The sequence below is a fragment of the Zonotrichia leucophrys genome, chromosome 2 (assembly GCF_028769735.1).
Source record: "Zonotrichia leucophrys gambelii isolate GWCS_2022_RI chromosome 2, RI_Zleu_2.0, whole genome shotgun sequence".
Classification (NCBI taxonomy): Eukaryota; Metazoa; Chordata; class Aves; order Passeriformes; family Passerellidae; genus Zonotrichia; species Zonotrichia leucophrys.
In genome coordinates, this window is record NC_088171.1 from 135,626,245 (window position 1) to 135,650,042 (window position 23,798).

The 23,798-nt window shown below is 43.0% G+C and overlaps 2 protein-coding genes across 3 annotated transcripts; one reads left to right on the forward strand and one right to left on the reverse strand.

The window, feature by feature from the left end:
• Nucleotides 1–458: 458 nt before the first annotated feature.
• RBIS (ribosomal biogenesis factor) lies at nucleotides 459–6,197 on the forward strand. The gene is made up of 3 exons (XM_064706564.1): nucleotides 459–618; nucleotides 4,077–4,193; nucleotides 6,030–6,197. The coding sequence occupies exons 1-3, from the start codon at nucleotides 499–501 to the stop codon at nucleotides 6,096–6,098; spliced, it is 306 nt and encodes a 101-aa protein (XP_064562634.1). The 5' UTR covers nucleotides 459–498; the 3' UTR covers nucleotides 6,099–6,197.
• Nucleotides 6,151–22,749, reverse strand: E2F5 (E2F transcription factor 5). 2 transcript variants are annotated; one of them, XM_064706561.1, is made up of 10 exons: nucleotides 22,375–22,749; nucleotides 21,105–21,171; nucleotides 14,483–14,592; nucleotides 13,676–13,837; nucleotides 12,405–12,448; nucleotides 10,532–10,596; nucleotides 9,341–9,608; nucleotides 8,414–8,614; nucleotides 7,937–7,981; nucleotides 6,151–6,881 (listed from the first exon to the last, which is right to left on the reverse strand). In XM_064706561.1, the coding sequence occupies exons 4-10, from the start codon at nucleotides 13,696–13,698 to the stop codon at nucleotides 6,772–6,774; spliced, it is 756 nt and encodes a 251-aa protein (XP_064562631.1). In that variant the 5' UTR covers nucleotides 13,699–13,837; nucleotides 14,483–14,592; nucleotides 21,105–21,171; nucleotides 22,375–22,749; the 3' UTR covers nucleotides 6,151–6,771. The 2 variants fall into 2 exon arrangements, with proteins under 2 accessions (XP_064562631.1, XP_064562630.1); XM_064706560.1 differs by lacking the exons at nucleotides 21,105–21,171; nucleotides 22,375–22,749 and adding an exon at nucleotides 20,509–20,695.
• Nucleotides 22,750–23,798: the final 1,049 nt, after the last annotated feature.

A 23,798-nucleotide genomic window follows, 5' to 3' on the forward strand; every position in this document is an offset into this window, starting at 1 on the left:
TCCCCTCCCGATTTTCTCCCAGAGGTGTAAACCAAATTCCCTTTGGAATAGGTCGCAGGAAGATTTCACGTTTTCCGAAGTGGGGCCGTGAAGGCAGAAGGGTGTCCCACAACCCACTGGGAATTTACCGAAGCGCCGCGCGTGCCGGGAGCTGCCCGTGGGCAGGTGCTTGAGGCAACGCGGAGCTTTGGACTCAGCGCTTGGGCTGCGGGCGCGCGCCAAGGAGCTCCCAGCTTTCCCGTGCTGCAAAAGCTGGCTGCGAAGGCGCGGGAGAGGCAAGTAGGGCCGGGGCGAAGCTGACTCTGGGACCAGACAGGGACAGGGACAGGGACAGGGACAGCGCCACCCCGCCACTCCCGTTCCCCAGTGCGGCTCCACAGCGCCCACCTTAGGCGGCGCACGCCCCCTGGCGGCCCCTCGCGGCGCTGTGGGCCATTGGCGGCTTCCTGCGTCACAGCCCCGTGTGACGTCACCCGCCCGCGCGCCGCTGCCGCCGCCATGGGCAAGAACCGCGGCGGGGCCGCCAAGGCCGGCAGCGTGTTCCGCATCGCCCGCAGCGGCGTCCTCAAAGCCAAGGCCAAGGGCAAGGCGCGGCCCGTCACCTCCGGGCTGAAGCAGGTGAGTGCTGCGGCAGCGCCCCACCACGGGGAGGGCCCCTGTCCTGCTGCGGCGGCCGCGGGAGGCCTCGGCCCGGCGGGGATTCCTCCCCTTCGACCTCGGTGCGCGGCGCAGTAAGCGCTCGGAAGTGAATAAATCGAGCTGTTTTAGGGGCAGTGTGCGTCCGGGCACAAAACGGCAAAGTGCACGATTATCACCCGAAAATTAGGTTTGTATGTGGATGTCATCTGGAAAAAGAGGATCACAGGGAGTTCATTTGACTAATCCGCAGGCATATGCCACAGCAGGCATCGGGCTGTGCTTCAGGGGTGCCGTTTGGGAAGAGTCTGATAGTGTCGCGCCTTGGCCTCGGGAATGCGATGCTGAAGGGCGCATCCGCAGTTCAGCGAGTTCGCCTTCACCGGACTGCATTCACAGCGTCTCTGAGGGTGTAATTCAGGGTAGCGTTTAACAAAATGCCTTGATCCGAACCACTGGCCGTAGTTAGTACTACTAACAAGGGGAAGTCCTGCTCCTTTCCATCCCGTTCCTTGTCCCAGGAAGGGATCCCTGTGCCAGGCTCTGGGCTACATTCCCACAGCTCTCCTTGATGCTGGCTCAGGAACTCTACGCCCACTAGGTGACTCAACTCGCTAAATCAGCAGTAAAAGGCATTAAAAATACATTTTGCATTTTTATGTGCTGCGTTGGTGAGTTGAACAAAGTTAATTATGAATGAATGAATGCAGAGAGAAGCATTTTGGTGGGGAAGAACCAGAAAGGATGGAGCCTTTTCTGATCCAGTAGCTGTTTATTTGCCTCAGCTGTCAAGTAAAACTGTCAGTGAGATGCAGTGAACATAGCCAGGAGTGTGCATTGCTGGATGTTTTGCTCTTAATTCCTCTCTGCCCCTTTTTTGCCCCTTATATGGCTGTGGTGCTCTGTAGATGCTTCTGTACACCAGTTTAACATATTAAAGCAATAGAAGAACAAAGAAGCAAAAATAATGTTGTTATTTTGGTGTCTGTAGAAGAGCACAGCCCAGAGGAGAGAGAGAGAGAGTGGGTCATGGAGTAGGGAGCAGTGCAGGGGAAGAGGGATGGGGGTGATCTAAGCAAGAGTTTTCCTGTTGTGAGCACTGAGTCATTATATGTTTTCTTCTCAAAGCCTGCCTCCAGCCTGAGGTGTGTGTTCTGCAAGAGTTCACCTGTCCCTCTAGAAAAGCATCTGGTAATAGAAATAATAAAAGCAGATAGTGGCTTGTTTTCTCCATCTGATGCAGTTGCAGTCTGCTAGGGAAACACAAGTAAATGGCTTTTAAAAAAAAGGCCGTTTCAGATTTTCTCCTGCAAGCTCCACTTGACAAATTAATCTGGTGGACAGACAGGAACAAACTTTACAAAAAACAATTTCATGTTGCTGGCGTCACATCTCCTCTTAGTCTAGACTGTTCTGTATAATAAAGGGAGAAACAGGTTTAAAATCATATTCATGAAATGTCTGAGTTTCATAGTCTTGAAAAGCTTATTAGGAGTAAAATTTTATTCTGTATGTTTGAAGCTGCGTTCTTTAATGCATTAAGCCTTTGGGCTTAATGTGATTTACTTATCGTTAAGCAGTATAAGAAGATGCTCAGAAAAAAAGTTGCTAAAATGAATTTACTCATTAATAGCTATAAGCTCATTGTAACTGTTCAGACAACTTTTGATGTAGGTACCCATGCTAGCTATAGAGCCTTTTTCTGTGAACAAGTCCTGCCTGACTACTTGAGGATATCACCATTAAAACTGACTGGAACCTTCTAAAACCCCTGTGAAGCTGGAAGATGGTGACAAGCCCTGACTGAACACGTGGTCTTTGTACATCATATTACCAACAGTCCACCCACTCTGATCAGAGCTGGGAGCTGGGGCTGTATTTCTCCAGTCACTGTCCCAGTGAAAGTGTTCATCTGAGCAGGCCTGTTCTATCAGCCTCATTGCCCACTGCTTCTTATTACTGGTTTTTGTGGTCAGTGAGAATGGAATTGTTACTGTATAGGTGCTCTGAAATTATGGAGGCTTTGAAAGTAAAATGAATATGTGTAACCATTCACAGTTTGCTCCTGCCTGTTTAAATTGCTCAGAGATGAACTGTGGGGATGCCCATTGAACAGCAGTAGGTATGTTGAGATTTGGGGTTGCCTGAAGACCTATGAGCATGCTTCTGGATTGTTTGCAGTGTAATAGGTTATTACCTGGCTGTGATCCTGTTCCAAACTTTGGAAGCAACAGGTGCTAGGGCTCAGATCAGCTGAATCTTCCTTTGCTGCAGTAGTGGGAGTTTATGCCCTCTTGCATCCACCCTGCTCTTCTACCACAGACAGCTGTCCCCAGAGTGCAACACACATCCATATTCTAGCACTTCCTCTTTGAAAGTAAAATCTGTGATGAAATAACTTATAAAGGCAGACTTGGGCTAAAAGAGAGGCTGAGGTGCCCAGAGATGCACATTCCACTCTGCTACAGCTGCAGAGTTTCCTTCAATGCTGTGGCAAAACCTGGTAGACGTTGTTGGCCAGACCTACAGTATGAACAGTTAGGATGCAAGGTGTGATGATGAAGGTAAGCTACTGGAAGAAATTCAGCATACTAAAATAATTTACAAATTGTATTTGGTTTGAGGGGCTACAGACTTGGCTTCTCTAAAAAGCTGCCAGAAGCTTCCCTTATGTCTGAAAGGGCCAATGCCAGCTGGCTTCAGAATGGACATGCTGCTGGCCAAGGCAGAGCCCATCAGGTACTGGCAGTGCCTCTGGGTTGATGTAGTTCAGAAGCATACCTCCAGCAGCAGTCAGAATAGGGGAGTGAGAATTTTGTAAAGAAACAGCCCTGCAAACACCAAGGTCAGTGAAGAAGGAGTGGGAAGAGGTGCTCCAGGTATCTGAGCTGAGATTCCTCTGCAGCATTTGTTTGACAACAAATTAAATTCATTTTCCCCAAGTTCAGTTGAGTCTGTTCTGCCTGTGATGGCAACTGGTGAGTGATCTTTCTCTGCCCTTATCTCTACCCATGAGCCTTTCATTATATTTCATTATATTTCCTGTCCCCTGTCCAGCTGGAGAAGGCAGCAATGGAGTGGCTTTGGTGGGCACCTGGCATCCAGCCAGGGTCAGTTCACCAAAGAGAGGAAGGAAGGAATCCTTCCTGGGACTTCATTCCAGCTAAGAGGAGCTGAGGCTGGTGTAGCAGTATAGACTTTTGTTTTCTTTGTGTTCTCCTTCTGGATCACTATGGGCTCCCATTCCCGTAGAGCAAGTTTAACTCTTAATTTTGAATTTATTAGTACACAGCTAGATAGATGACCTAATGAAGTAACAGGTAAAACACACCAAAAAGCATGTAACACTGGCTGCATAATAATTGCACAAAAATGGGGCAGTTTCACATCAGTGGAATTTTTGCTAAAAATACTAACATATGTATTTTTTTCTCTCCCAGATAAACATTAAAAATGCTGAAAAAGTTAGCACAATAAATAAAGCATTTGCTGAAGTTCAGAAAGAAATCCGGCAGCTATCAAAAGGTACCACAGCAGAACCTCAGAACACTCAGCAGGTAAATTCCCTTTGTAAAAATCTGAACAGAAGGAAAAGAATGTGTGTTTAAAGCATTATAATGTGTCTCTTAGGCTGCAGGCAATAGCTCAGTTGGTCAGTGTGGTGCTGTGTTACAGGGCTTGCAAGGGTTCGTCAGGGGTGAAGAGACAGATGAGAATCTTGACTTCATGATCAGAAGGCTGGATTTATTAATTTATGATATATAATACATTAAAACTATACTAAAAGGAATAGAGAAGAAAGTTCAGAAGCTTGCCATCTAAGAATAGAATAGGAATGAATCAACAACAGAGCTCTCTCTGATCTGTCCCAGAGAGAGCTTGGCCCCCGATTGGCCCTTAATTGTAAACATGGAACATGGGCCAATCACAGGTGCACCTGTTGCATTCCACACCGGCAGATAACCATTGTTTACATTCTCTTTCTGGGGCCTCAGCTTCCCAGAAGAGGGAAAAATCCTAAAGAAAGGATTTTCCACAAAGGATGTCTGTGACAGTGCTGGTTATACCAAGGTGCTGAGTTCAACCCTTTTAATGGCCATTTACTTAAGAGTTGGACTTGATGATCCTTGTGGGTCCCTTCCACTTCAGAATATTCTGTGAATTCATGCAGTTGATTTAAAGCTAGAATCCCAATTTTATGAATTTCATTTGTGTGGCAATGCTGAAACCTAGTTAGCATGTTCAAATTCTACAAAACTACTAAAGTAGAGCGAGAAGAGGGTGGCAGCCATGCTGAAGCACACTTCAAAAGCATATTTTAAAATTACATTCTAGCCGATTTCTTACTGTTTTTTTAAGTTAGTCCCAACTCTATCCCCTTGATTTGAAACTTGTATCTCTACATGAATACACACAAGGAGGATGAACCTGGCTGTTCCCTACCTGAAGCTCCTGACAGTGCTTTGAAACAAACAGTTCTGCCTCTCTTTGTTCCTGATTCCTAAGCCTTGTATTACCTCATCAGAAGGACCCAACACCTGAAGCAGCAATTTCTGTAGTAGAGGTTTTGCCTGCAGCACTTGGGGTTCAAGACAGTATTTCTCTTGCCTTTGTCTAGTTTTTTTTTAATGCAGGCCTACCTGCAGTCTTGCACAAGAATTAATTCATATAAGTTTAATGCCTGACAGGTTCCTCCATGTAAACTCCTCCTGCTGATTGATGCTCTAGGCACAGTTTCAGGGAGAGAAAGCAGTCCTTCAGGATGAGATGCAGATGAATCCATCCTGCTGTTGGGGGAAGCTGGAGTTTGGAGAAGTGGACATGAGTTGTCAGTATGCCTGAGGTGATCAAGTTTCTGTACAGCTGGGAGCAACTAAACAAGTGTCAAATACCTCAAGGAGAGGCTGAGGGACAAAAGTGACAGTGCTGCCAGCACAGGATGAAGCCAAGCCAGGATTTCAAGGCTGTTGGAGCCAGTGGTCCTGTCTCTGCTGGCTTGTTATTTATTCCTCCAAGAATTCAGACTGTACTACTGCTCCTGTGCTAGTAGGGCTCTTCACCACTCAGGCTGTTACAGTATTTTCTCCAAAGTTGCAGAAGTGTTGAGAGCAGTTGTGTTCTAAAAGCTGAGCCTGTCTCAGTTGGGCTGTGTGTGTTACTGATACAACGCTCCCAAAGCACAAAGCATTTTCTGCTTACATATCAACTTCAGTGTATCCTGCAATCCCCCCAAAGTTATTGAAGTATAACTGCAAAATCAGCTGAAATTAAATATATAAAAATCTAATCTTCTGGCCAATGGATATTTATTTAGTCTGGTTTGGTTTTTTTTTTCCAAGCAGAATAAAAAGAAATTGTTTTCTGCTTTAAACTGAAACTCTTTTTTTTTCCAGGTTTCCACAAATCTGGAAGAGGAACCAGCAAATGTGGATGCTGCCACAAACCTGTTATCTCAGTTGTAATGCAAAATGGACAATGACGGGGTTGCAAGAAACGAAAGACCACAAATACTGATGGCTTTGTTTGCACAATTTTATTAAAAAAATCTTGTTAATATACAAGTATTGGCACACTTCAATACAAACTACAAACAGACCTTTCCTATCATCTAGGAAAGTGGAATGTCAGAAGTCAGTGTGAGAAACTTAAAGTGCTAAAACAGAAGGCACTTCACAAAATTGGTTCACTGAAACAGTTTAGCATAACTCAAGTTGATACCCTTCACTTTTCAACTTGGCAGTGAAAGCTTCAAAATTGTTTGAAAAGTTAAAAAATAGCTTCTTGGCAGTAAAGCTTCAAAGAAAATGCTGTTAACTGTGAGCAAGAAGACTAATCATTTTTTAAAAAATGATCAAAAAGTTATGAAGTATTTTCACTTTTCTTGCTAAAGAAAGCTCCAAACAGTTGGCTTAGACAGAAACACACTCAGGTGAAAAAGTGCCAGAATTTTTGATAAGAGCCCTTTTTTAATGTTCTTGAATTTGTTTTGTGAAGTAGTTAAAGGAAGCAAAAGGAAATATACTCCCAGAGTCAGTGAACTAAGAAGTTATACATTCATTATTCAAATACTTAGGTTATGAAGAAGTCTAGATTGTTACAGTTAGAGGTAGATAAGTAGTCTGGTTGACATAATATCTAATAATTTAGTATCTGCACATCAAAGAGATCACAGACTCCTTCATTATCATCCAGGTTAAAGTTGTAGTCATCTCCGGGAGTAGGAGAGAGTCGTAAGAGAGGAAAAACTGTAAAGCAGGAACAGTTTAGTTTAAATTAAAACACTTGGAAAATCAGCCCTATCACATTTCAGTATGTCTGTCACAAGGGTTAGTCTTAATAATTAAAATAATCTTGATAATCTGACAAGCTCACTGAGACACATACCATGAAAACCTGTACTGCATTCAAACCAAGGCAGTAAGTGATCTATCTGCCATTTTTGGCTTGGTATTTTAGGTCAGTTTGCTGAAGTGGAGTGATAGCTGTGGAATATGGGTTTAATTTCTTCTGCAATGGAGTTCCTGAGGAGCTTTTGAAAACTTTAACCATCAAGCCATAATTTATATTTCTTTATCTATATCCCTGCTCTAGAAGCACAGTCTCTTTCCATGTTAACCACATACTGGCACGTTCACAGAATCCCATCTTGCCCCTTGGCTCTTACAACCACATCTCTTTCTGGATGAGCCCAGAAGTGGTCTGCTTGAGGGGCAGATATTATTACAGGCCTTAAAGAATACAGGGCAAAAGGAGCAAAAGCAAGTTGAGTTGACCTCTTTGCCTGCCAAATCAGTGAGAGTGGCAGAGAGGTAGGAGCACATGAATTCTGTAGTAGCTGTGGTTCAGTGCTGCACTCATGGCCAAAGACGTGCAAGAACAGAAATGGGTGACACTTGTTCTGTTAGTGTACCTCAGATGGACATGTATCAGTCTGCATCCAGAAGTATATTCTGAAGTACTTATTCAAAGCACAAAGCTTTAGGCAGAATAGAATTAAACCAGATTTATATTTTAAGGCAGCACACTAGTCATCAGCTTGTTCTTTCTTTTTCCCTAAATTAAGTACTGGTGGGTTATTCATGCAAGTAAGTGCTTTTGGATTAAGGTTTTCCTGTTTTGTCTGTTAAATAAAACTTGCAGGGAATAGAAAGGGGAGCAAAGACGAGTGACAGAGGAGGCAACATGGGAAAGAAGTAGTTTCATACTGACTCTTGGCATCAGATTTAACAGATGCCTTCTAAGTGCTGTTCACACAAAAATCAGGCTGCTACTTGTGATTATTAGAAAAGATGCTACTTACCATCAGAAGACATGAGTTCATCAATAATATCTCCGCTGATATTTCCTGTGAAAGACAGGAGCACATGCTTTATGTATGTGGGATTTTTTAATATGTGTTTATAGCAGTCAAAACATTCTTTGCATTAAAACACTGAATTGACAAGTACACTATGGCTTGTGCAGTGTAGGAGCTGCAGAGAAAGTATGCCATGTACATGTAAAACATACTTATCTTTGTCTCCCTCAGTTTTTCCCCCAATACATTTTTCCGACTTAACTCTTTAAAACTCAAGAACTATATATATCATGGTGTACCATGAGGCTTATCTGGTGGCAAAGAAACTCAATTGTTCAAAATTAGTATGCTCCCCAGTGGCTTCATTAGAAGATAAAGAGAGACCTGGTTTTTTCCTCTGTGTAACTCACTGGTAATTTGGTCACAAAGAAGGGCTCAGGGAACCAGGGAAATCTTTAAACAGGAACTACTGCTTCCTACCTGCAGGCTCCTCCATCTTTGCAATGTCAAATGAGTTTGGCTTGAGAATGCAGTTGACATCCAGAGGCAGCAGGCTCTGGTAGTCACTGGAGCTGGCTGAGGCTTGGGCACTGTCTCCAGACAGGCTGGGATAGAGCTCTGGCTCCGGAAGGCTGGAATAAGGGGCGGCAGGGGCTGTGCTGTCCTGCTGGGCGCTGCCATCTACACGGACAGGAAAGCATGTTAAAGTCTGTTACAGTGAAACAACACGCAGCACCTGCCCCCAGCTTTGTCTTTTGAGGGAGAACATGGCCAATGTCTGAGATCACGTGAGAGGAGTCTTCCCCTTCTACAGTCACAGTCACAATTTAATTAATTGTCAATTAATTGAAGGTCAATTAAAGGTCAGTGAAGCTAATCAGGACCCCTCAGGAATGCAGTTGTAATACAGCATTTTCTTAAATCTTTTCCTATTACCTATTAATTTACTATTACTGTGAAAAAAGTACCTGATATTCAGGCAGCCTCTTGCTGTGGCTATGTGGAAGAAGGTAAGTGACCTTGTGGTACAATAGCTGGAACTGGTGCCTGCATTATCAATCTTATTAAACGGTACGCGTTCAAATCATATCTTCCTCCATCAAGAGGTTTGCAATTTTGCTTCATAATGCACTCTGGAGAAGCACCTCAGAATAATTAACAGGATTACATCCAAAACCTGTTCAGTGTAAGATGGTAAGGTGTGAGGGAAGCATCTCTTTCATCAGACAGAAGAGGTGTCTGTAACCTCCTGAGAGCTGTTACAAAGGCCCTGGAGTAGTTTTTTAATGGACAGCTGCTATCCTATGTAAATTCTTGATCTTTGTCTACCACCTTTCTTAACACTTTTTTTCCCTCCAGCTGCCTTCCTCCCCCACCCACCAGAGATAGGAAAACCCCGGGATCCACCTGATGGTGTGTCGGCAGCTGCTGCTGGTGGCAACTCCTGCCCTTGGTTCAGCTCACGTTGTTCTGGGGGATTTGGAGGAGCTGCAGCTGGTTTGAGTGGAGTCACTGGAGCTGCAGGCTGAGACGGGGGCTGTGCAAGGTCATCAGGTGGAGGAACTGGAAACACCGTGGGCTTGGAGGAGCTTGATTCTTTGTTTATAAGCAGCACATGGATAGGTCCTGAACTACTTTTAAGATTGATCTGGTATTTATTCTGTCCATTCTGTCCCTGTAAAAATGGTGTATTATGAAAGTTAGTGTTCTTTGAGAACTTGGAACTCTACAAAGTGATGAAGACTAAGATCAGCTGTTTTAGTCCTCAACAAAAAGAAAAAAACAACAAAATCCAACATCACAGCTGCTAACGTGGGTCCTGCAGAGAACCTTACCATTGCCTGAACTGATTCAGCAGAGATGGACAAAGACAGTACCACTGATCAGCTTCATGGCTCTAGCCTTGAATGCTTTTACTGATATTAAGACTGTGCTCAGCCTCGCTAAAAATAGCTTGTGAAACTTCTCAAGTGAATTTCAGCCTTCTATAAGCACAGTGGCTATCACGCTTCCTACCATGCTCTCTCCCAGCTATGTAAACACTATTTAAAATCAAGCACTGCAACAACAACAAAAAAAGTTAGAGATGGACAGAAGTAAGTAATTTGGCCTCCTACTTTAATCTTGCCAATTTAATCCTTTTGGCTAAAGTGAGATTGCAGTCTGTTTCTCTATCCAGTCTAGTACCATGAGACTAAATCTAAATTATATTAAAACTAAATCAAAAAGGCGTTTTTCATAAAGAGATCCATTTTAACAATATAACAGAGAAACCTGACACATAAAAGTCACTGAGTTCTCAAGAGAATTCATAACAACTATGCATTATTTTGAAAGCTGCAACATTTTAAAAGTAAGAGAGAAGAAGAAACCCACTTGTGTATTTTGGTTTTAATAGAAGGCAGGGTTACCATTAGTCTATCTAAGTGTACAAAACTCACTTTTCTCTGTCTGGCCTCCCTCTTCTCAACTTAAACAATGCTACTCCTTTCTCCCCTCCTCTTGGACATGGATAGAGATAAATCCTCTGCTCTGAAACAACTCTTCTTTGCCACTATTGCTCTAGAACACTTAGGTAAATGAGAAACCAGTACATACCATTTCAGGTCTAGGTACTTCTAATTGTGTACCACAAGGTGCTTGAATTGCTAGAAGTGTATCTCCTGGTTAAACAGCAATTTTAAAGAAAGTGTTAAGTGTATTTTTCTTAAGTCTTGTATAAGTATCCACTCAAATGAGATCTGGAAATTGTGTAAGGTCACCTAAAGTACTGTGTTATTCAGCATATGTAAACTTGTGGTAGGACATGTGCAGCCCCTCTAAGATCCAAGTACATTGCATAGTATAAATCAGGGAATTCCAACACTAAGATCATAGTTGTAAAAACCCTTTCTCACAACAGTGCAAGATTTACCATATTCTTTACCCATTTGTCTTCTAGTTGTATATATAACAAAAGGTGAAAATATTTAACTAGTTCCTTTTTTCACAGAACCAAAGAATCATTTAGGCTGGAAAAGACCTCCAAGATCATTGAGTCCAACCTTTGACTGATCACCACCTTGTCAACTAGACCACAGCACTAAGTGTCACGTCCAGTTGTTCCTTGAATACCTCCATGGATAGCGACTCCACCACCTTCCTGGGTAGCCTGATTCAATGCTTAATCAGCGTTTCTTGAAAAAATTTTTCCTGTTGTCCAACCTGAACCTCCCTGGTGCAACTTGAGGCCATATGCTCTTGTCCTATCACTGGTTGCCTGGGAGAAGAGACTGACCCCCACCTGGCTACAGCCTCCTTTCAGGTCCTTGTAGACAGTGATAAGGTCTCCCTTGAACCTCCTTTTCACCAGGGTAAACAACCCCAGCTCCCTCAGCCACTCCTCATACAACTTCAGCTAAACCAGCCCTCTGACCTAGCTCAGTTTATGACTTTGATGACTGGTGGTACTACAGAGATTTAACAAAAGGAAGAAGAGGTGTTAATGTTCATCTTCAGTGCCAGTACTTCCAAATATCTAAGCTCATGGCTTCCACAGCACATACAACTGGTATCCAACAGCTGTCTGTCACACTCACCTGTGGCTTACTATGCACATGAAAATGTGTTGGTTAAAATTAGGGGACCACACTGACATGCACAGCACTGGCACAATACTGCAGGTTACTTGCTTACCTGCACATGATTTCCTCTTTGTTCATAACTAATTTGGAGTAACACTTTTCTTTCTCTGCTTCCTAGGAAACACTTAGGTGAAGTACTATGTGAGCATTGTGCCAACTGCCTCCATGTTTTGTAATGACTAACACCTTTTCAGTAACAGGCCATTTTTGTTAAATTCTGCAGTAGTTTTCTAATCTTGTGTTTTTATTTTAAAGAAGTCTTCCTTGTGGCAAAGAAAAGACAGTTTTGAGCCTAGCTGGAGGCTGAACAACAATCTTCCCTTGGGTGCCCCAGGATCAGGAGATGATGTCAAGGGAAGTAACCTCTGCCAGCACTTCCCGGCAATTTCTTCCAACCACCTGTACAGGAATCCTTTAGATTTAGTAGCAATGTCCCATCATTGACCTTCTGCTGGCTTATTTATACACCATCACAAGCTCTGTCTGGCCACAGTTGCTACCAGAAAATGATGTAAAATTTAGATCTTCCTGGTTCTTCTGGAGGATTGGACCAACAAGTCCTGTCTCTGGTCCCATTAATGGCCCATGGCAAGCTGCTGAAAAGTATGAATACCAAAAAAGAAACCAAAAACCAGGACTCCAGCTGAGCTTCCATTCTATTCAATCTATGACTACAATTAGAAAATGCCAGAACTTGGTAGCCATGAATATTATAAGACTTCAACCTAGTAATGATCACTACTGAGTATTTCTTAATTCAAAATACTTGCAGGAAAAAAGCGAGTTAGTTAGCAAGTTATTTTTTAAGAAATCGCTCACTTTAGAAATACAGTCTAGCAGCAACTTACCATGGAAGCAGTTGCAGATATCTTCATGGGTGACATATGAAAATGTAATTTATGTCAAGGAACATTTTTCTTAAAACAATATAAAACTAGTATTTGTTGCCCTTCAGAAGTTAATCCAAACTAAGTCTAAACTATAGCATTATTACAGGTTAGAGGATTATTGTTAGAGGTGTAATCAAGGCATTATTTTTGACTTTCAGAATGGCTCATTACAAATAACAAGAGTTCTGTGTTTTAAAGAAAATATATCAGCAAATAAAATACAGAAAGAAAAATAGTTGTGTAGCTTGAACAAGAAAAGATTTTTCTGAAAAAGAAGAACATGTAAAATCTTGTTTTGAAGAATACCATTTACCTTGCTAATTTGACAACACAGAATTCAGGTACGTATCAGCATTTCCCAGAATCACACAAAAATACTGCTAGAGGGAACTTCAGAGCTCATCTACCATCCTCTGCCTCAGGGTAGGATCAATCCACTGTTCAGACATTCCAGACAGATGTTTGTCTTTCCTCTTCTGCAAAACCTCCAGTGACAGATATTCCACCACCTTCCTGGCAGATCAATTCCAGTGTCCGCTCTACCAGAAGTTTTTCCTCAACTATAACTTCAGTCTCCTTTGCTACATACAAAATCCATTTTACAGAAACAGTTTCTGAACAGAAACTCCAGTAATTTTTAAGTACTTATCAGTAGTATTATAGATAGGAAGGGCACTTTACTGCTGCCATTCTCAGGTGTCTGTTTTGCAAGACAGCTAGACACATGCTTACAAGCAATGCAGCTGCAACTCTCTGGTATTTATATACAGCATGGTTTTTTTTCAGTTTGAAACCCAACAAGCTTCAGGACTTTGTTAACTCCATTTATCTTTGGGTGATAGCTTAATCTTTTCAAAAGAATGAAGCAGCAAAAAAGATTAATGTAAAGCACTGGCAACAAAATATAAATTTAAGTTCTGGAAAGCAGTATCACTAATTTCAAGTAAGACACTAGGATTATGCTATTGACTTAATAGTTACTGCTGTACATATATATATATATATATATATATATATGCGCTAACTTATTTTCATGTTACCAATCACAGTCATGGAAGTTAAAAAGTCACATAAATAAGATTTATATCTTCTTTTGTTGAAGAAAAACCTGAAAAAAAAACTTGCCTTACTTTGCTAAATGTGTTACATTATGCTTTATACATTACCTACACTTTAACTGTTGCTTTCATTCTAGATCCAAAATGCACACAATTAATTTAAAAGGATATTGGTGGTTTGTAGAATCATCCATGACATTCTTGATACTTTGCTGAAGCCACAATTTCTGCTGATCCAATTCTTTTTCTTTTAGCTCTAAATCTTCAATTTCAGCTTCCAGATACCTCAGCCTGTCTATGACCTCTTTTGTATTGCAGCCAGCACCTACTCCTCTTGAAAAGGTACAAGGGTTCATGAAACCACAGGTAAAAATCTAATGCAAACATCCAATGATAATTTCTTAAGACTATTTTCAACATTTGGAAAATCTACTAATATTAAATATGAAGGAAATGAACATTTAACCTCCCAGTAGTGTTTTGACAGGAAAATGAAAATTCTTTAATTCAGATCAAATTTAGACTTTTCTTCTACAAAAACTTATCTTCTTTTGGAACTGTTTTGCAGGCCCTAGCTCCTTCCCCTAGAATTCTTATCTTGAGCTTTTACCTTCAGAGACCTAAGAGAAAACAGGCATGGACTGTGGTAGGGCAGGTAGGCAGAGACAGTGTGTCCTGACAGCTCTCCCAAATTCCTTCAGGGAGAATTTTTCAACTACAAGTGCTAGTTATTAAGTAGCACTACAAGATTTCTGAAAGATTCCCTTCTGTGTGCTTTAAATTTTATTTTATATATCACAGAAACAAGTTAAAGGGAAAACAAATACAGTTAATTTGCAAATTTATTGTACTTCTACAATATCACATGGTCATTGATTAGCAGTGTTAATTTTATGGTGTCGTATCTAGTCAGAAGAAGTAGAGTTAATTTTTGTTGCTCTTAAGTATGTGAAAATTTGCAGAACTGACATAACTTACTTCCACTGAATGCTGTTTTTTGACTTCTTCTCAATGAGATCAATCCCCTCCAGAACGTTGGTGATATCATAGATCCTTCTCTTCTGCCTCACAGCAAGCGTATCGGCAGCCTGTGGAGAGAACAATATCAGCAACTTGCATGCTGAGGGAAAGCCACTCCCTTGGAAAAATGCCATCTAATGTAATTTCAACAGGAGAAGGCTCCATTCTACAAGAGCCCAACACCAACAATGAGTTCTGAAGTTCAGCACCTGCAGGGAGTGCTACAAAGCACAGGCAGCAGTCCCCTGGCTGAAGGCCAACAGGCTATCCCCTAACGGAGAAGGGAGCTCGCAGGGGTGCAAAGACCACGGTCTGTATCTGGAACATATTCAGCTGCATGGAGGAGCCTGCCATGCTCTTTCTGGAGGGCAGGAAAGGGTATGGAAGGCAGGCAGCGACACCTTGCAGTGGGGCAAGGCTCTGAAGCTTGAAGGACATAATAAGTTTATCATTCCTTCCACTGACATTCAAGGTATTAGAGCCTTTGTTTGGATTCAGTGGTGCTAGGATACGAAACAGGGCTGTAATTTCACAAGGTGGCTGCAGGAGAGCTACAGTATTTAAGGCCAGCATTGTCCCTACACAAATGCCCCTTGCAGGGCACAAGGGCTCACTTGATGCCACACCGAGCACCGGCAGCCTGGTACAGCCGCCAGGGATGTTGCTGCTGCCACACAGCCAGCTGTGCAGGGCGTCTGAGGGCTGCCACACCTCACCCCTCTGAGCAAAGCAGCACCAGGCAGAGGCAACCACTTCATGCTTCACTTCCTTCTCTCCTTTTGTGTAACTGATGCAAGGAGTTAAGATAAAATAAAGCAAGTGAGCTACTCATGCCTTCCACAGCTGTAGTTACTTGGGACACTTAAATACAAACACTACATAGGATTGTATATATTAAACAAATAGAAGAAAAATAAAGAGAAGAGTAGGCCGACTTCTGAATTTGAACTAATGCAAAAACGCAAATAATTTCTGCTACAGGAACATAATGATTTATTTCAGTTTGTCCCAACAATCTATAAATGTATGGTTTTTGTAGGTATATGTGAAAGGTACAGCTTGAGACAGCCATAACCTGGAAGGAAAACGAAATTTCTTTGCTTAATAGTACAATTACCTTTTGCAACTGAAATAAAGTTGAAAGGATAAAAAGAAAGAACAGAGATTATCAAAAATACTCTTATAGCCATGAAGTTATTATAAACACTGCTCTTCCTCCTTGACAGTAATGTACCCACTAAACACTGTTTCCACTGACACCATTAGCAGCATTTATCTTTTGTATGGTCTTCTGTATAAGCCTTTTAAAAGATTTTCTTAACTAAAAACAAGATGCATGCAAACACATACTGCAGTTTAGTTCCCTCCAAGGAAGCAGGCTCTTTGATCACTTGTTTCAGTAGATATGCACCTGCTATCTTAATCTGCTACTTCTGCTGCATATGTACACACTGCTTCCAAGTGCATTTGTACACTCTGCTAGCAAGTGACAGAGTTAATGCCATTTGCACAATGCTGAATCAGCACCCCATACATCTCACAGCCTTCAGTTATTCTAGAGGCTGTTTACATTATTCAGTGCAAGGAATGGACAGCACACACATGCTATTCAACTTCCTGCTTTTTTCCCACTGCTCCACATATTTACCTAGAACTTAGTATATTACTCATGGCTTGAACAATGAAGAAACTGCTCTGGAGACAGATTTCATTACCTCTTGAAATTTTCCCAAGGGCCTGTCTACAAAATATAAATGCTTTACTAATCTGAATGTATTTTCAAACTGTACTGGTAGCGAAAGATACCAATGTACAAATCTGGAACTATGAAACCAAAGCTTAAGATATCAAAAAAAAAAAAAAAAGAAAAAAAAAAAGAAGTGACTTCTTCTGAGTGTCCAATTTCAAATTTCAAATGTTTCAAAGTTGAAGTAATTGTTCCACTCTAAATGCTACTGCATTTTGTATGCCCAAAGCACAGCTCCCATGCATGAACACCAGCAGCAGATTCACCACTACCAGCTCCAGATCCCCAGGACAGGGGCTCATGTCATAGGAAAATGAACAGCACAGTTACATAGGTATTTGACTTGACTATCCCTGTATACAATTCAATCACTTCTATGAAATTCAGCTACTTACAACAAGAGTTTCAACACAAGCTGGGGCCAGTTCCCAAGCTGAGAAATTTAATCCAGACATTCACTAGCTTTCTGGTACAGACCTTGTAATCTAATTATCTTTTAAAAATTTCACAGATATTTTCAAAAAGCAATTGAGAAGTTCCTCCTTGACATCCTAGCAGTTATCAGTGTGATACCATCTGCCAGGTACATGGATCGGAAATTAAGTTCAGTCTCCCAAAGAAACAATTCAGTAATAATTTAAATAATTAAAAGACCTTCCTGACACAAATCTGCTGTCAAAAAACATTGTTAAAACTCATATCTTCTTAGCCTGTGTCAAGAAAGGGACATCTGCAACAATGGCCCTGCTAACATGGGTGGACATAGCTTCCACATCCAGAGCTCTTTTATAAAATTCTTCTAATGTTAAGCTGCTGAACTCTATCCTTATTGCTCTAATATCTCCTCATATTTTGATTAAATATGCATTCAAGCCAAGTACTCATGAGTGCACAGACAGGTTCAGAGCTGGAATAAAGTATCTAAGCACAGAGCTATGGTTCTGCATACATTCCAGTCGTGCAGCTGCTGGAATACAGAAAACACACTGTACAGCACAGGTTCAGCTGCAGGCAGGCACACATACCCAGAAATAAGGAAGAAAGGCTAGGAAAACTGAGAGCTTGTAGCCCCCCCACCAACTCGTTTGCTCCCTGGGAGCTGACAAAAGGCAGCAGAAATCATCAGCTGTCCATGTGCTTCATTAGCCCTAGAGAGAGGAGGAACTCGATAGAGCACCACGGCAGAGTCCTTACTGAGAACGCTAACACAGCACAAGGGCCAGCATTGCCTGCTTGCTCTCTCCATGTGTCTGTCAAAGGAAAGAGGTCCTGCATCTTCTGAACTCTGCCTGTACCACAGGACAACATTTTCTCCCTAAGAGGGCTGTCAACAGTTTGGTGAAGAGTTTTAAATTGAATGATGCTCTTGCCAAATTGCATGTAGAAGTACTGAATGTCATTGCAACATAAAGACTAAGGGAATGTACAATCTAATAGACAGACTCTTTCTTCTTCTGTGGAGTACAGCAAGTGTAAGGCAGTTATTTGCTCCTGACCAGCACACTTCTAAAACAAGTAGATTTTAGTTTTATCTCATTATCAGAAACACTATTTAACCATCATTAAGCAGGAATGGTATGACAGAAACGAAGCCCACTTAAGAAATTAGGGCCCAAGTATTGTACAGTATGAACAGCATCCATTCAGGTAGCTTATCCCTTATTCACTCATCTTGCTCTTCTTCTCTCTTCCCTGCAATTCGTGGGTTGCTGCAGATAGAAATCTAGTTTTCTTTCCCTTCTGTATCACCCCGTCGCATTTTACACTTAATTCCATAACTAAATTTCTTTATGTAGGGCTATTCCATGGCAAGTATATCATTATTTTAGAACCGCTGTTGGATTTTAAAGTAAATACAAAATTCAAATTTCAAGTAAAGAAAATTCTCATTTTCATTCCCGCAATTTCTCAGATGCTACCAGTGTCCAGCACTAAAACATTTTCACAGCTTCCTCTTACACCCTGCTAAACTATAATTGTAGAGGTATTAAAAATCACTAGAAAATGTCCTATATAACAGATTTTCCTTCTCAATTGCTAAATCACAAAGCTGGAAATCCACCTGTTTTCAAATTTTATTTTCTTTCTAGTGATGGTTTTGCTACAGAAATACCAATCAGCAGCACAACATCAGACAGTCAATACCAGCCAGCAGGGAGACACTTAAAGGTGTCCACTGCATGAATAATTTCTTGGAATGCTCTGTTCCATTTCAAGGCTGTCCTGTTCTTCAGTTTCCTGAGCACACTGGCTTAACACAAACACACAAACTGGTCTTCATTTTTGCTGAGATATATGGCTTATTTAGGAGAAAACCAGTTTCAGAAATATAAGTTCTGACTCACTGCTTATGAAAGTACCAACAGTTTATGCACAACAAATTGTAACATTTAATTCAGAAACCAGTCTCCAATAGGTCCTGAGCAGAAATGCCTGTGATTGGCTGCAATGCCCACTTAACTCTTCTGCGGCTATCAACCCTTTCATTCCCTGTGAGCAGGTACCTTTCTCACTAAAGAGAACAAGAAGCATTGCTGCATCCCACTACACAGTCCAACTTTATTGTTCAAGTCAATTCTCTTTGGCACTTAAAGCCAAGCTTTTGGGCCTGATGTCTTTCAAACTGAAGTTCTGCTTCTCAGATTGACCTGGAGTATCTCTCAGGACTTGACAGACACTAAAGGAAGCTGCACAACAATCCCAAAGATCTAGACATCTTCATTCTGTTTTGCTAGATACAGACACAACTAATATTAAGGAGTTCATCGACCTGTCCAGACCACAGCATAACTAAATGAAGAATATAAAACCTATCAGTGTCCTTCCCTGTACACCCTTAAGTTTCATTAGCCAGAGTAACATCATCAAAGTACATCTGCTCTGAACAGGGATGCGCAAAAAAAGCTCTGAGAACACCATTCACCTCCTGGAGCCTATGCAGAGTAATCAAAAAATAGGTCAGTTTTCCAGAAAGGACTTCAAGCAGAGTACCAAGCCAGCCTCTTGCTGCACTTTGCTGAACACCTGAGCTGTTCACTGACGACCTTAACCACTTAGCCTAACACCTTTGCTTCAATGCACTGCACACCCGACAGCACAGAGGGCCCGAGCTCCAGGGAACTGGCAGGACACAGTGGCAAGGATTCCTCCTGCAACACTTTGCTCCAGACACTGCAGCCCAAGGCATGACTTGAAGGGCAGTAGGCTGGCTGCAGAGCTGGGTGACAATCATTTGTCACTCCTATGCCAATTCAGCATCTTTCATTTACACATAATAGAAAGCATAAGGCGGCTATGGTCTGTTTTTCAACGTGGTTTTCTCTTGCTTAAAGGAGGGGGGTGGGCCAGAAACAGGTTTAAACAGCAGCCCATACACTGAGTCAGTGCAGACAGCAACACAGGGCAGTCAAAGAAATCACAGTATTGTTAAGGCAGGAAGGGACCTCTGGAAATCATTTAGTCCAACCCCCACCAAGGCAGGGTCTCCCGGAGCAGGTGCACAGGAACTCATCCAGGTGGGTTCTCAATGTCTCCAGAGAGGGAGACTCCACGACCTCCCTGGGCAGCCTGTTCCAGTGCTCTGCCACCCTTAACATAGAGAAGTTCTTCCTCATGTTGAGGCGAAACTTCTGTGCTTTAGTTAATGGTCATTGCTCCTCGTCCTGTCACTGGGCACTATGAAAGAATCTGGCACCATCCTCTTGGCATGCACCAATAGGATATATATGTATATATATATATATATATATATATATATATATATGTATATATATATGCACTAATGAGACCTGTTCTCAGTGTTTTCTTTTCAGACAAAACGGGCCCAGCTCCCACAATCTCTTCTCATAAGAGATGCTCCAGACCCCACATCACCTTTGCAGCCCTCCACTGGACCCTCTGCAGTAGCTCCGTGTCTTTTTTCTACTGAAGAGCCCAGAACAGGGCATAGTAAATAAGACCGCTCTCAGCAAGTTAAACTTAACACACGGTGCCCCTTATATCCCTTTATAAAGAGCCGGAACGCGTGTTTTAGCCGACCGCGGCGGCTGTCAGCCATCACCGGGCACCCGCAGCCCGTCAGCGGCCGGGGGAGGCCCCACCACGCCGGGCGGGCGGCAGGGGGAGAAGGAAGGGAGGAAGGAAGGAGGGAGGGAGCGGGCGGTCCTGCCCGGCCCCAGCGCTGCGCCGCCCCGGCTGGGCCCGGCGGTGCCGCCGGCCGCCCCCCCCGCCCTCGCACCGCTTTGAGGTCCAGCACGCCGTCCTTGGCCTCCTGCAGCAGCGACACAAACTTGGTGGTCAGCAGCCCCAGGCTCTTCTCGTGGCGGCTGCTGCCGCCGCCCGCCGCCTCGGCTGCTGCGGCCATGCCGCCGGCGGGGCCACGTGTCGCGACCGCCGCAACGGCCCGAGCGGGAGCGCGGCCCCCGGCCCAGCGCGGCGGCGGGAGGGGCGGCCCGCAGGAAGTGACGGCGCCGCCGTTGCCTGGACACCGGCGCGGTCGGGCCGCGGGGCTGCGGCTGGGCCCGGCCCCCTCCGGCCGTAGCGGGGTGGGCGGCCCCGCGGCCTGCGAGAGAGGGACTGCAGCCTTTGGCTGCCTCGGGCTGCTCCCGGCTCTCGCTCAGGGCCCCCGGACGGGTAGCGCAGGCCTGGAGTCGGCCAGATACGTACCGCGAGTCTGCCTATCCCCGCCTCGATAGCTCCTTGTCCTCATTTCACCGTTTGCATTTGATATAAAAACACTTAGATTAATTGCAGACGCTGTTCTCACACCTCCCAGACCAGGTACAGGACACGCTGATGATCTGGCCAGGGGAACAGGGAATTTTGGATGCTTACCTAGCCCCTTCCACTGGTGTCCGTATATACTTGGCCTTAATTCAGGTACACCTCTTTCCCTCAATTACTGTCGAATAAAAGCAGAGAAGATTTAAAGTCTGTACTGTGTAAGAACTTCGGGGATGCACAAGAAGAGTAGACCCACAGCTACCATCACACACGGCAGTGGGGCACGGTACCCTGGGTGTGCCACGGCACGCATGAGCTGCACAGGCAATCCCATGTTCAGGGCAACATGTGCACGGTAACACACTGGTTATGGAACCACAGTCCTGCTGGTCTCAAGTAACCAAGGATTTCTTGATTCCATACTCACATTGATAGAAACAGATCATTCTCTAGTTGGAAAATGAAAACAAAATCTAGTAATGGAATTGATTTTAAATTGTCATGATTAATGCATGAGAGCTTTGCATCTGACAAGATCAGTATTCACATTTTGTTATATTTTTATTTAATTAAATTTATTTACTATTTATTTTATAAATTGTCTTTCATTTATGCTGGGTTGAAATTTATCCTTGTGATTAGGTAAATTTGGTGCAGCTTTCACCTGCCTCATGTCTTTATTTTATCATTTTGAAGGTAAAAATAATTTAAACACTTATTAAAAAGCTCTAAGGAAGCCATGTAAGCATAAAGAGGGAAACAATGCCAAAGATGGAGTAATCTGCAAGGGAAACAAATGCTCCAAGGACTACTAACACATGCATGTTCCCAAGTACTGTAATATGAAATTCCTGAGCCCAGAGCAAGGAATAGAAAGAATTCATGTTAAAACTATTAACAACTCCCTATGATGAAACAGAAAGTTTAAGAACAGCAATTTTGGAGTTAAAACTCAGAAGTGATGTTAAGAAATTGAATCAGGGCAAGAATAAGTTCTTTTAACTTCCTGGTGCATTCCAGGTATTCAATTACTTCACCCAAAGTGCTTGGTCAAATAATAAGCAAAGAAAAAGAAGTTCCCCAGGAAACACTTGATCAACATGCCAGAAAAGCACTCTGAAGTGGTGCACGATTTCTGCACCAATGATAACCATGAAAGTACAATTGAACAGCTTTCCAGGTGAGCATTTCCCTCACATATTGTGGATGAAGTATATAGAGCACAACAGTAAGAAATAATTCTTCTGTTTTTAGAAACTTATAGTTAGGATTTGTTCTTACACTCTGCTAACCGTTACCAGTATTTCTTAATTTTTACATATTATAAACCAATAGCACAGATTCCAATCAAACAGTCCTTAACAGCTCTCTTCTACCTTACCTGAGAATACCACAGTGCAGACACCCCATTATTGCTGATGGCTCACTCCTGGTGTTTTCATGGGTCAGGTGTGGAAACTCCATGCAGGGAGTAAGAGCTGAAGCAGGTGTCTGCTTTCTGTCCCTTCCACAAATTTTGAAGTTCACCCTTTTCTAAGATGCTGCAATCTCTAGCCAAGTCCCAGCCCTACACACCTCCCCCCATGCAAAGCAGAATGGGGGGTGTTTTCCCAGGCTCTTGCAGGCACCTCATTCTGTTGTCAGGCTGCCTTTTTTTAAATTTTGCTTTGCTACTGCTACTTCCATTTTTAAATCAGAGTTTGTTCCCGGATTTCAATGTTGTGCTTTGTTAAAGACTAGTCACTGATCATCAGGACGTTGTTTTCACTGCCATGGCTTCTGCTTTTAACTTGTGGCCATGTTTTCAAGGCCTTTGTCGTCCCTTAAGCTGCACCTCATAACAAGAAGTAGCTGGTATCAGCCTCTGGTTCACACAGCAAGCTTTCATTAACAAATTAACAACAAACCCAGCAGGCCTAACACAGTTACCCAAAGGCCAGGGCTTTTTACTAGCACTAAATAAAGTACTTTTAAAGGGCTGCTGTGCACCGAAATGCACCATCAGTTGCACTGTGCCAGTGCGCTAATGTGCTGAAGCTTGGGTTCTGAACGACTGATGGCAAAGTCAGCTTAGGGGCTGCTACGGTCACTGGAGCAACAGGACTCTGCTGCAGCTACAGCGAGGTGCAAGGGGAGAGGAAATAGCTCCACCTGGTGTACCAGCGTGTTCCCGTGATTTTACTGCTCATGGCTCCCTCCACTTCAGCAGCATGAAAATGCTTGAGGATGGGGTTGTACAGTAGCAGTTTAGGATCTTCTGGGAACAAGCAAATGAAGTAAACACCTGAGTACTGCAGAGATGGTAAAAACTCCACCATGAAATAAGTATAACAATATATTAACATAACCCTTATCTTTTGCTTCCTTAAGAAGCTCTTAGATTATCTCCTCTATTTCAAAAGCCTGGTAGGGAGCCTATTGTGGAGAAAACCAAACTACTCTGCCAAAAAAGCCACTCTAAAGTGCAGGAGTTGCACACTCTTCATCAGTGGCAAATTAGAGACGTTTTCAGGTACAAGAAAGATGGAGTCTATTTACAAGGGCATGTTGTGACTGGACAAGGGAGAATGGTTTTAAACTGAGAGACAGCAGATTGAGATTACCTGATAGGAAAAAAATCCTTACTGTGAAGGTGGTGAAGCACTGGAACAGGTTGTCCAAAAAGGCTGTGAATGCCCCATCTCTGGAAGTATTCAAGGCCAGGAAGGATGGGGCTCTGAGCAATCTGGTCTAGTGGAAGGTATCTATGCCCATGACAGGGATGTTGGAACTGGATGATCTTTAAGGTCCCTTTCAGAACAAGCC

What these genes read in the sequence shown, in the direction of transcription:
- RBIS (XM_064706564.1), top strand. Translation starts at nt 499, where the DNA reads ATGGGCAAGAACCGCGGCGGGGCCGCCAAGGCCGGCAGCGTGTTCCGC. An exon ending in TCACCTCCGGGCTGAAGCAG is followed by an intron (nt 619 to 4,076) that starts GTGAGTGCTGCG and finishes TTTCTCTCCCAG; the next exon opens with ATAAACATTAAAAATGCTGA. An exon ending in AACCTCAGAACACTCAGCAG is followed by an intron (nt 4,194 to 6,029) that starts GTAAATTCCCTT and finishes TTTTTTTTCCAG; the next exon opens with GTTTCCACAAATCTGGAAGA.
- E2F5 (XM_064706560.1), bottom strand. Translation starts at nt 20,634, where the DNA reads ATGGCCGCAGCAGCCGAGGCGGCGGGCGGCGGCAGCAGCCGCCACGAG. An exon ending in GATGATTCTACAAACCACCA is followed by an intron (nt 12,449 to 13,675) that starts ATATCCTTTTAA and finishes GACATAAATTAC; the next exon opens with ATTTTCATATGTCACCCATG. An exon ending in TATCTGCAACTGCTTCCATG is followed by an intron (nt 10,597 to 12,404) that starts GTAAGTTGCTGC and finishes CTGTTTAACCAG; the next exon opens with GAGATACACTTCTAGCAATT.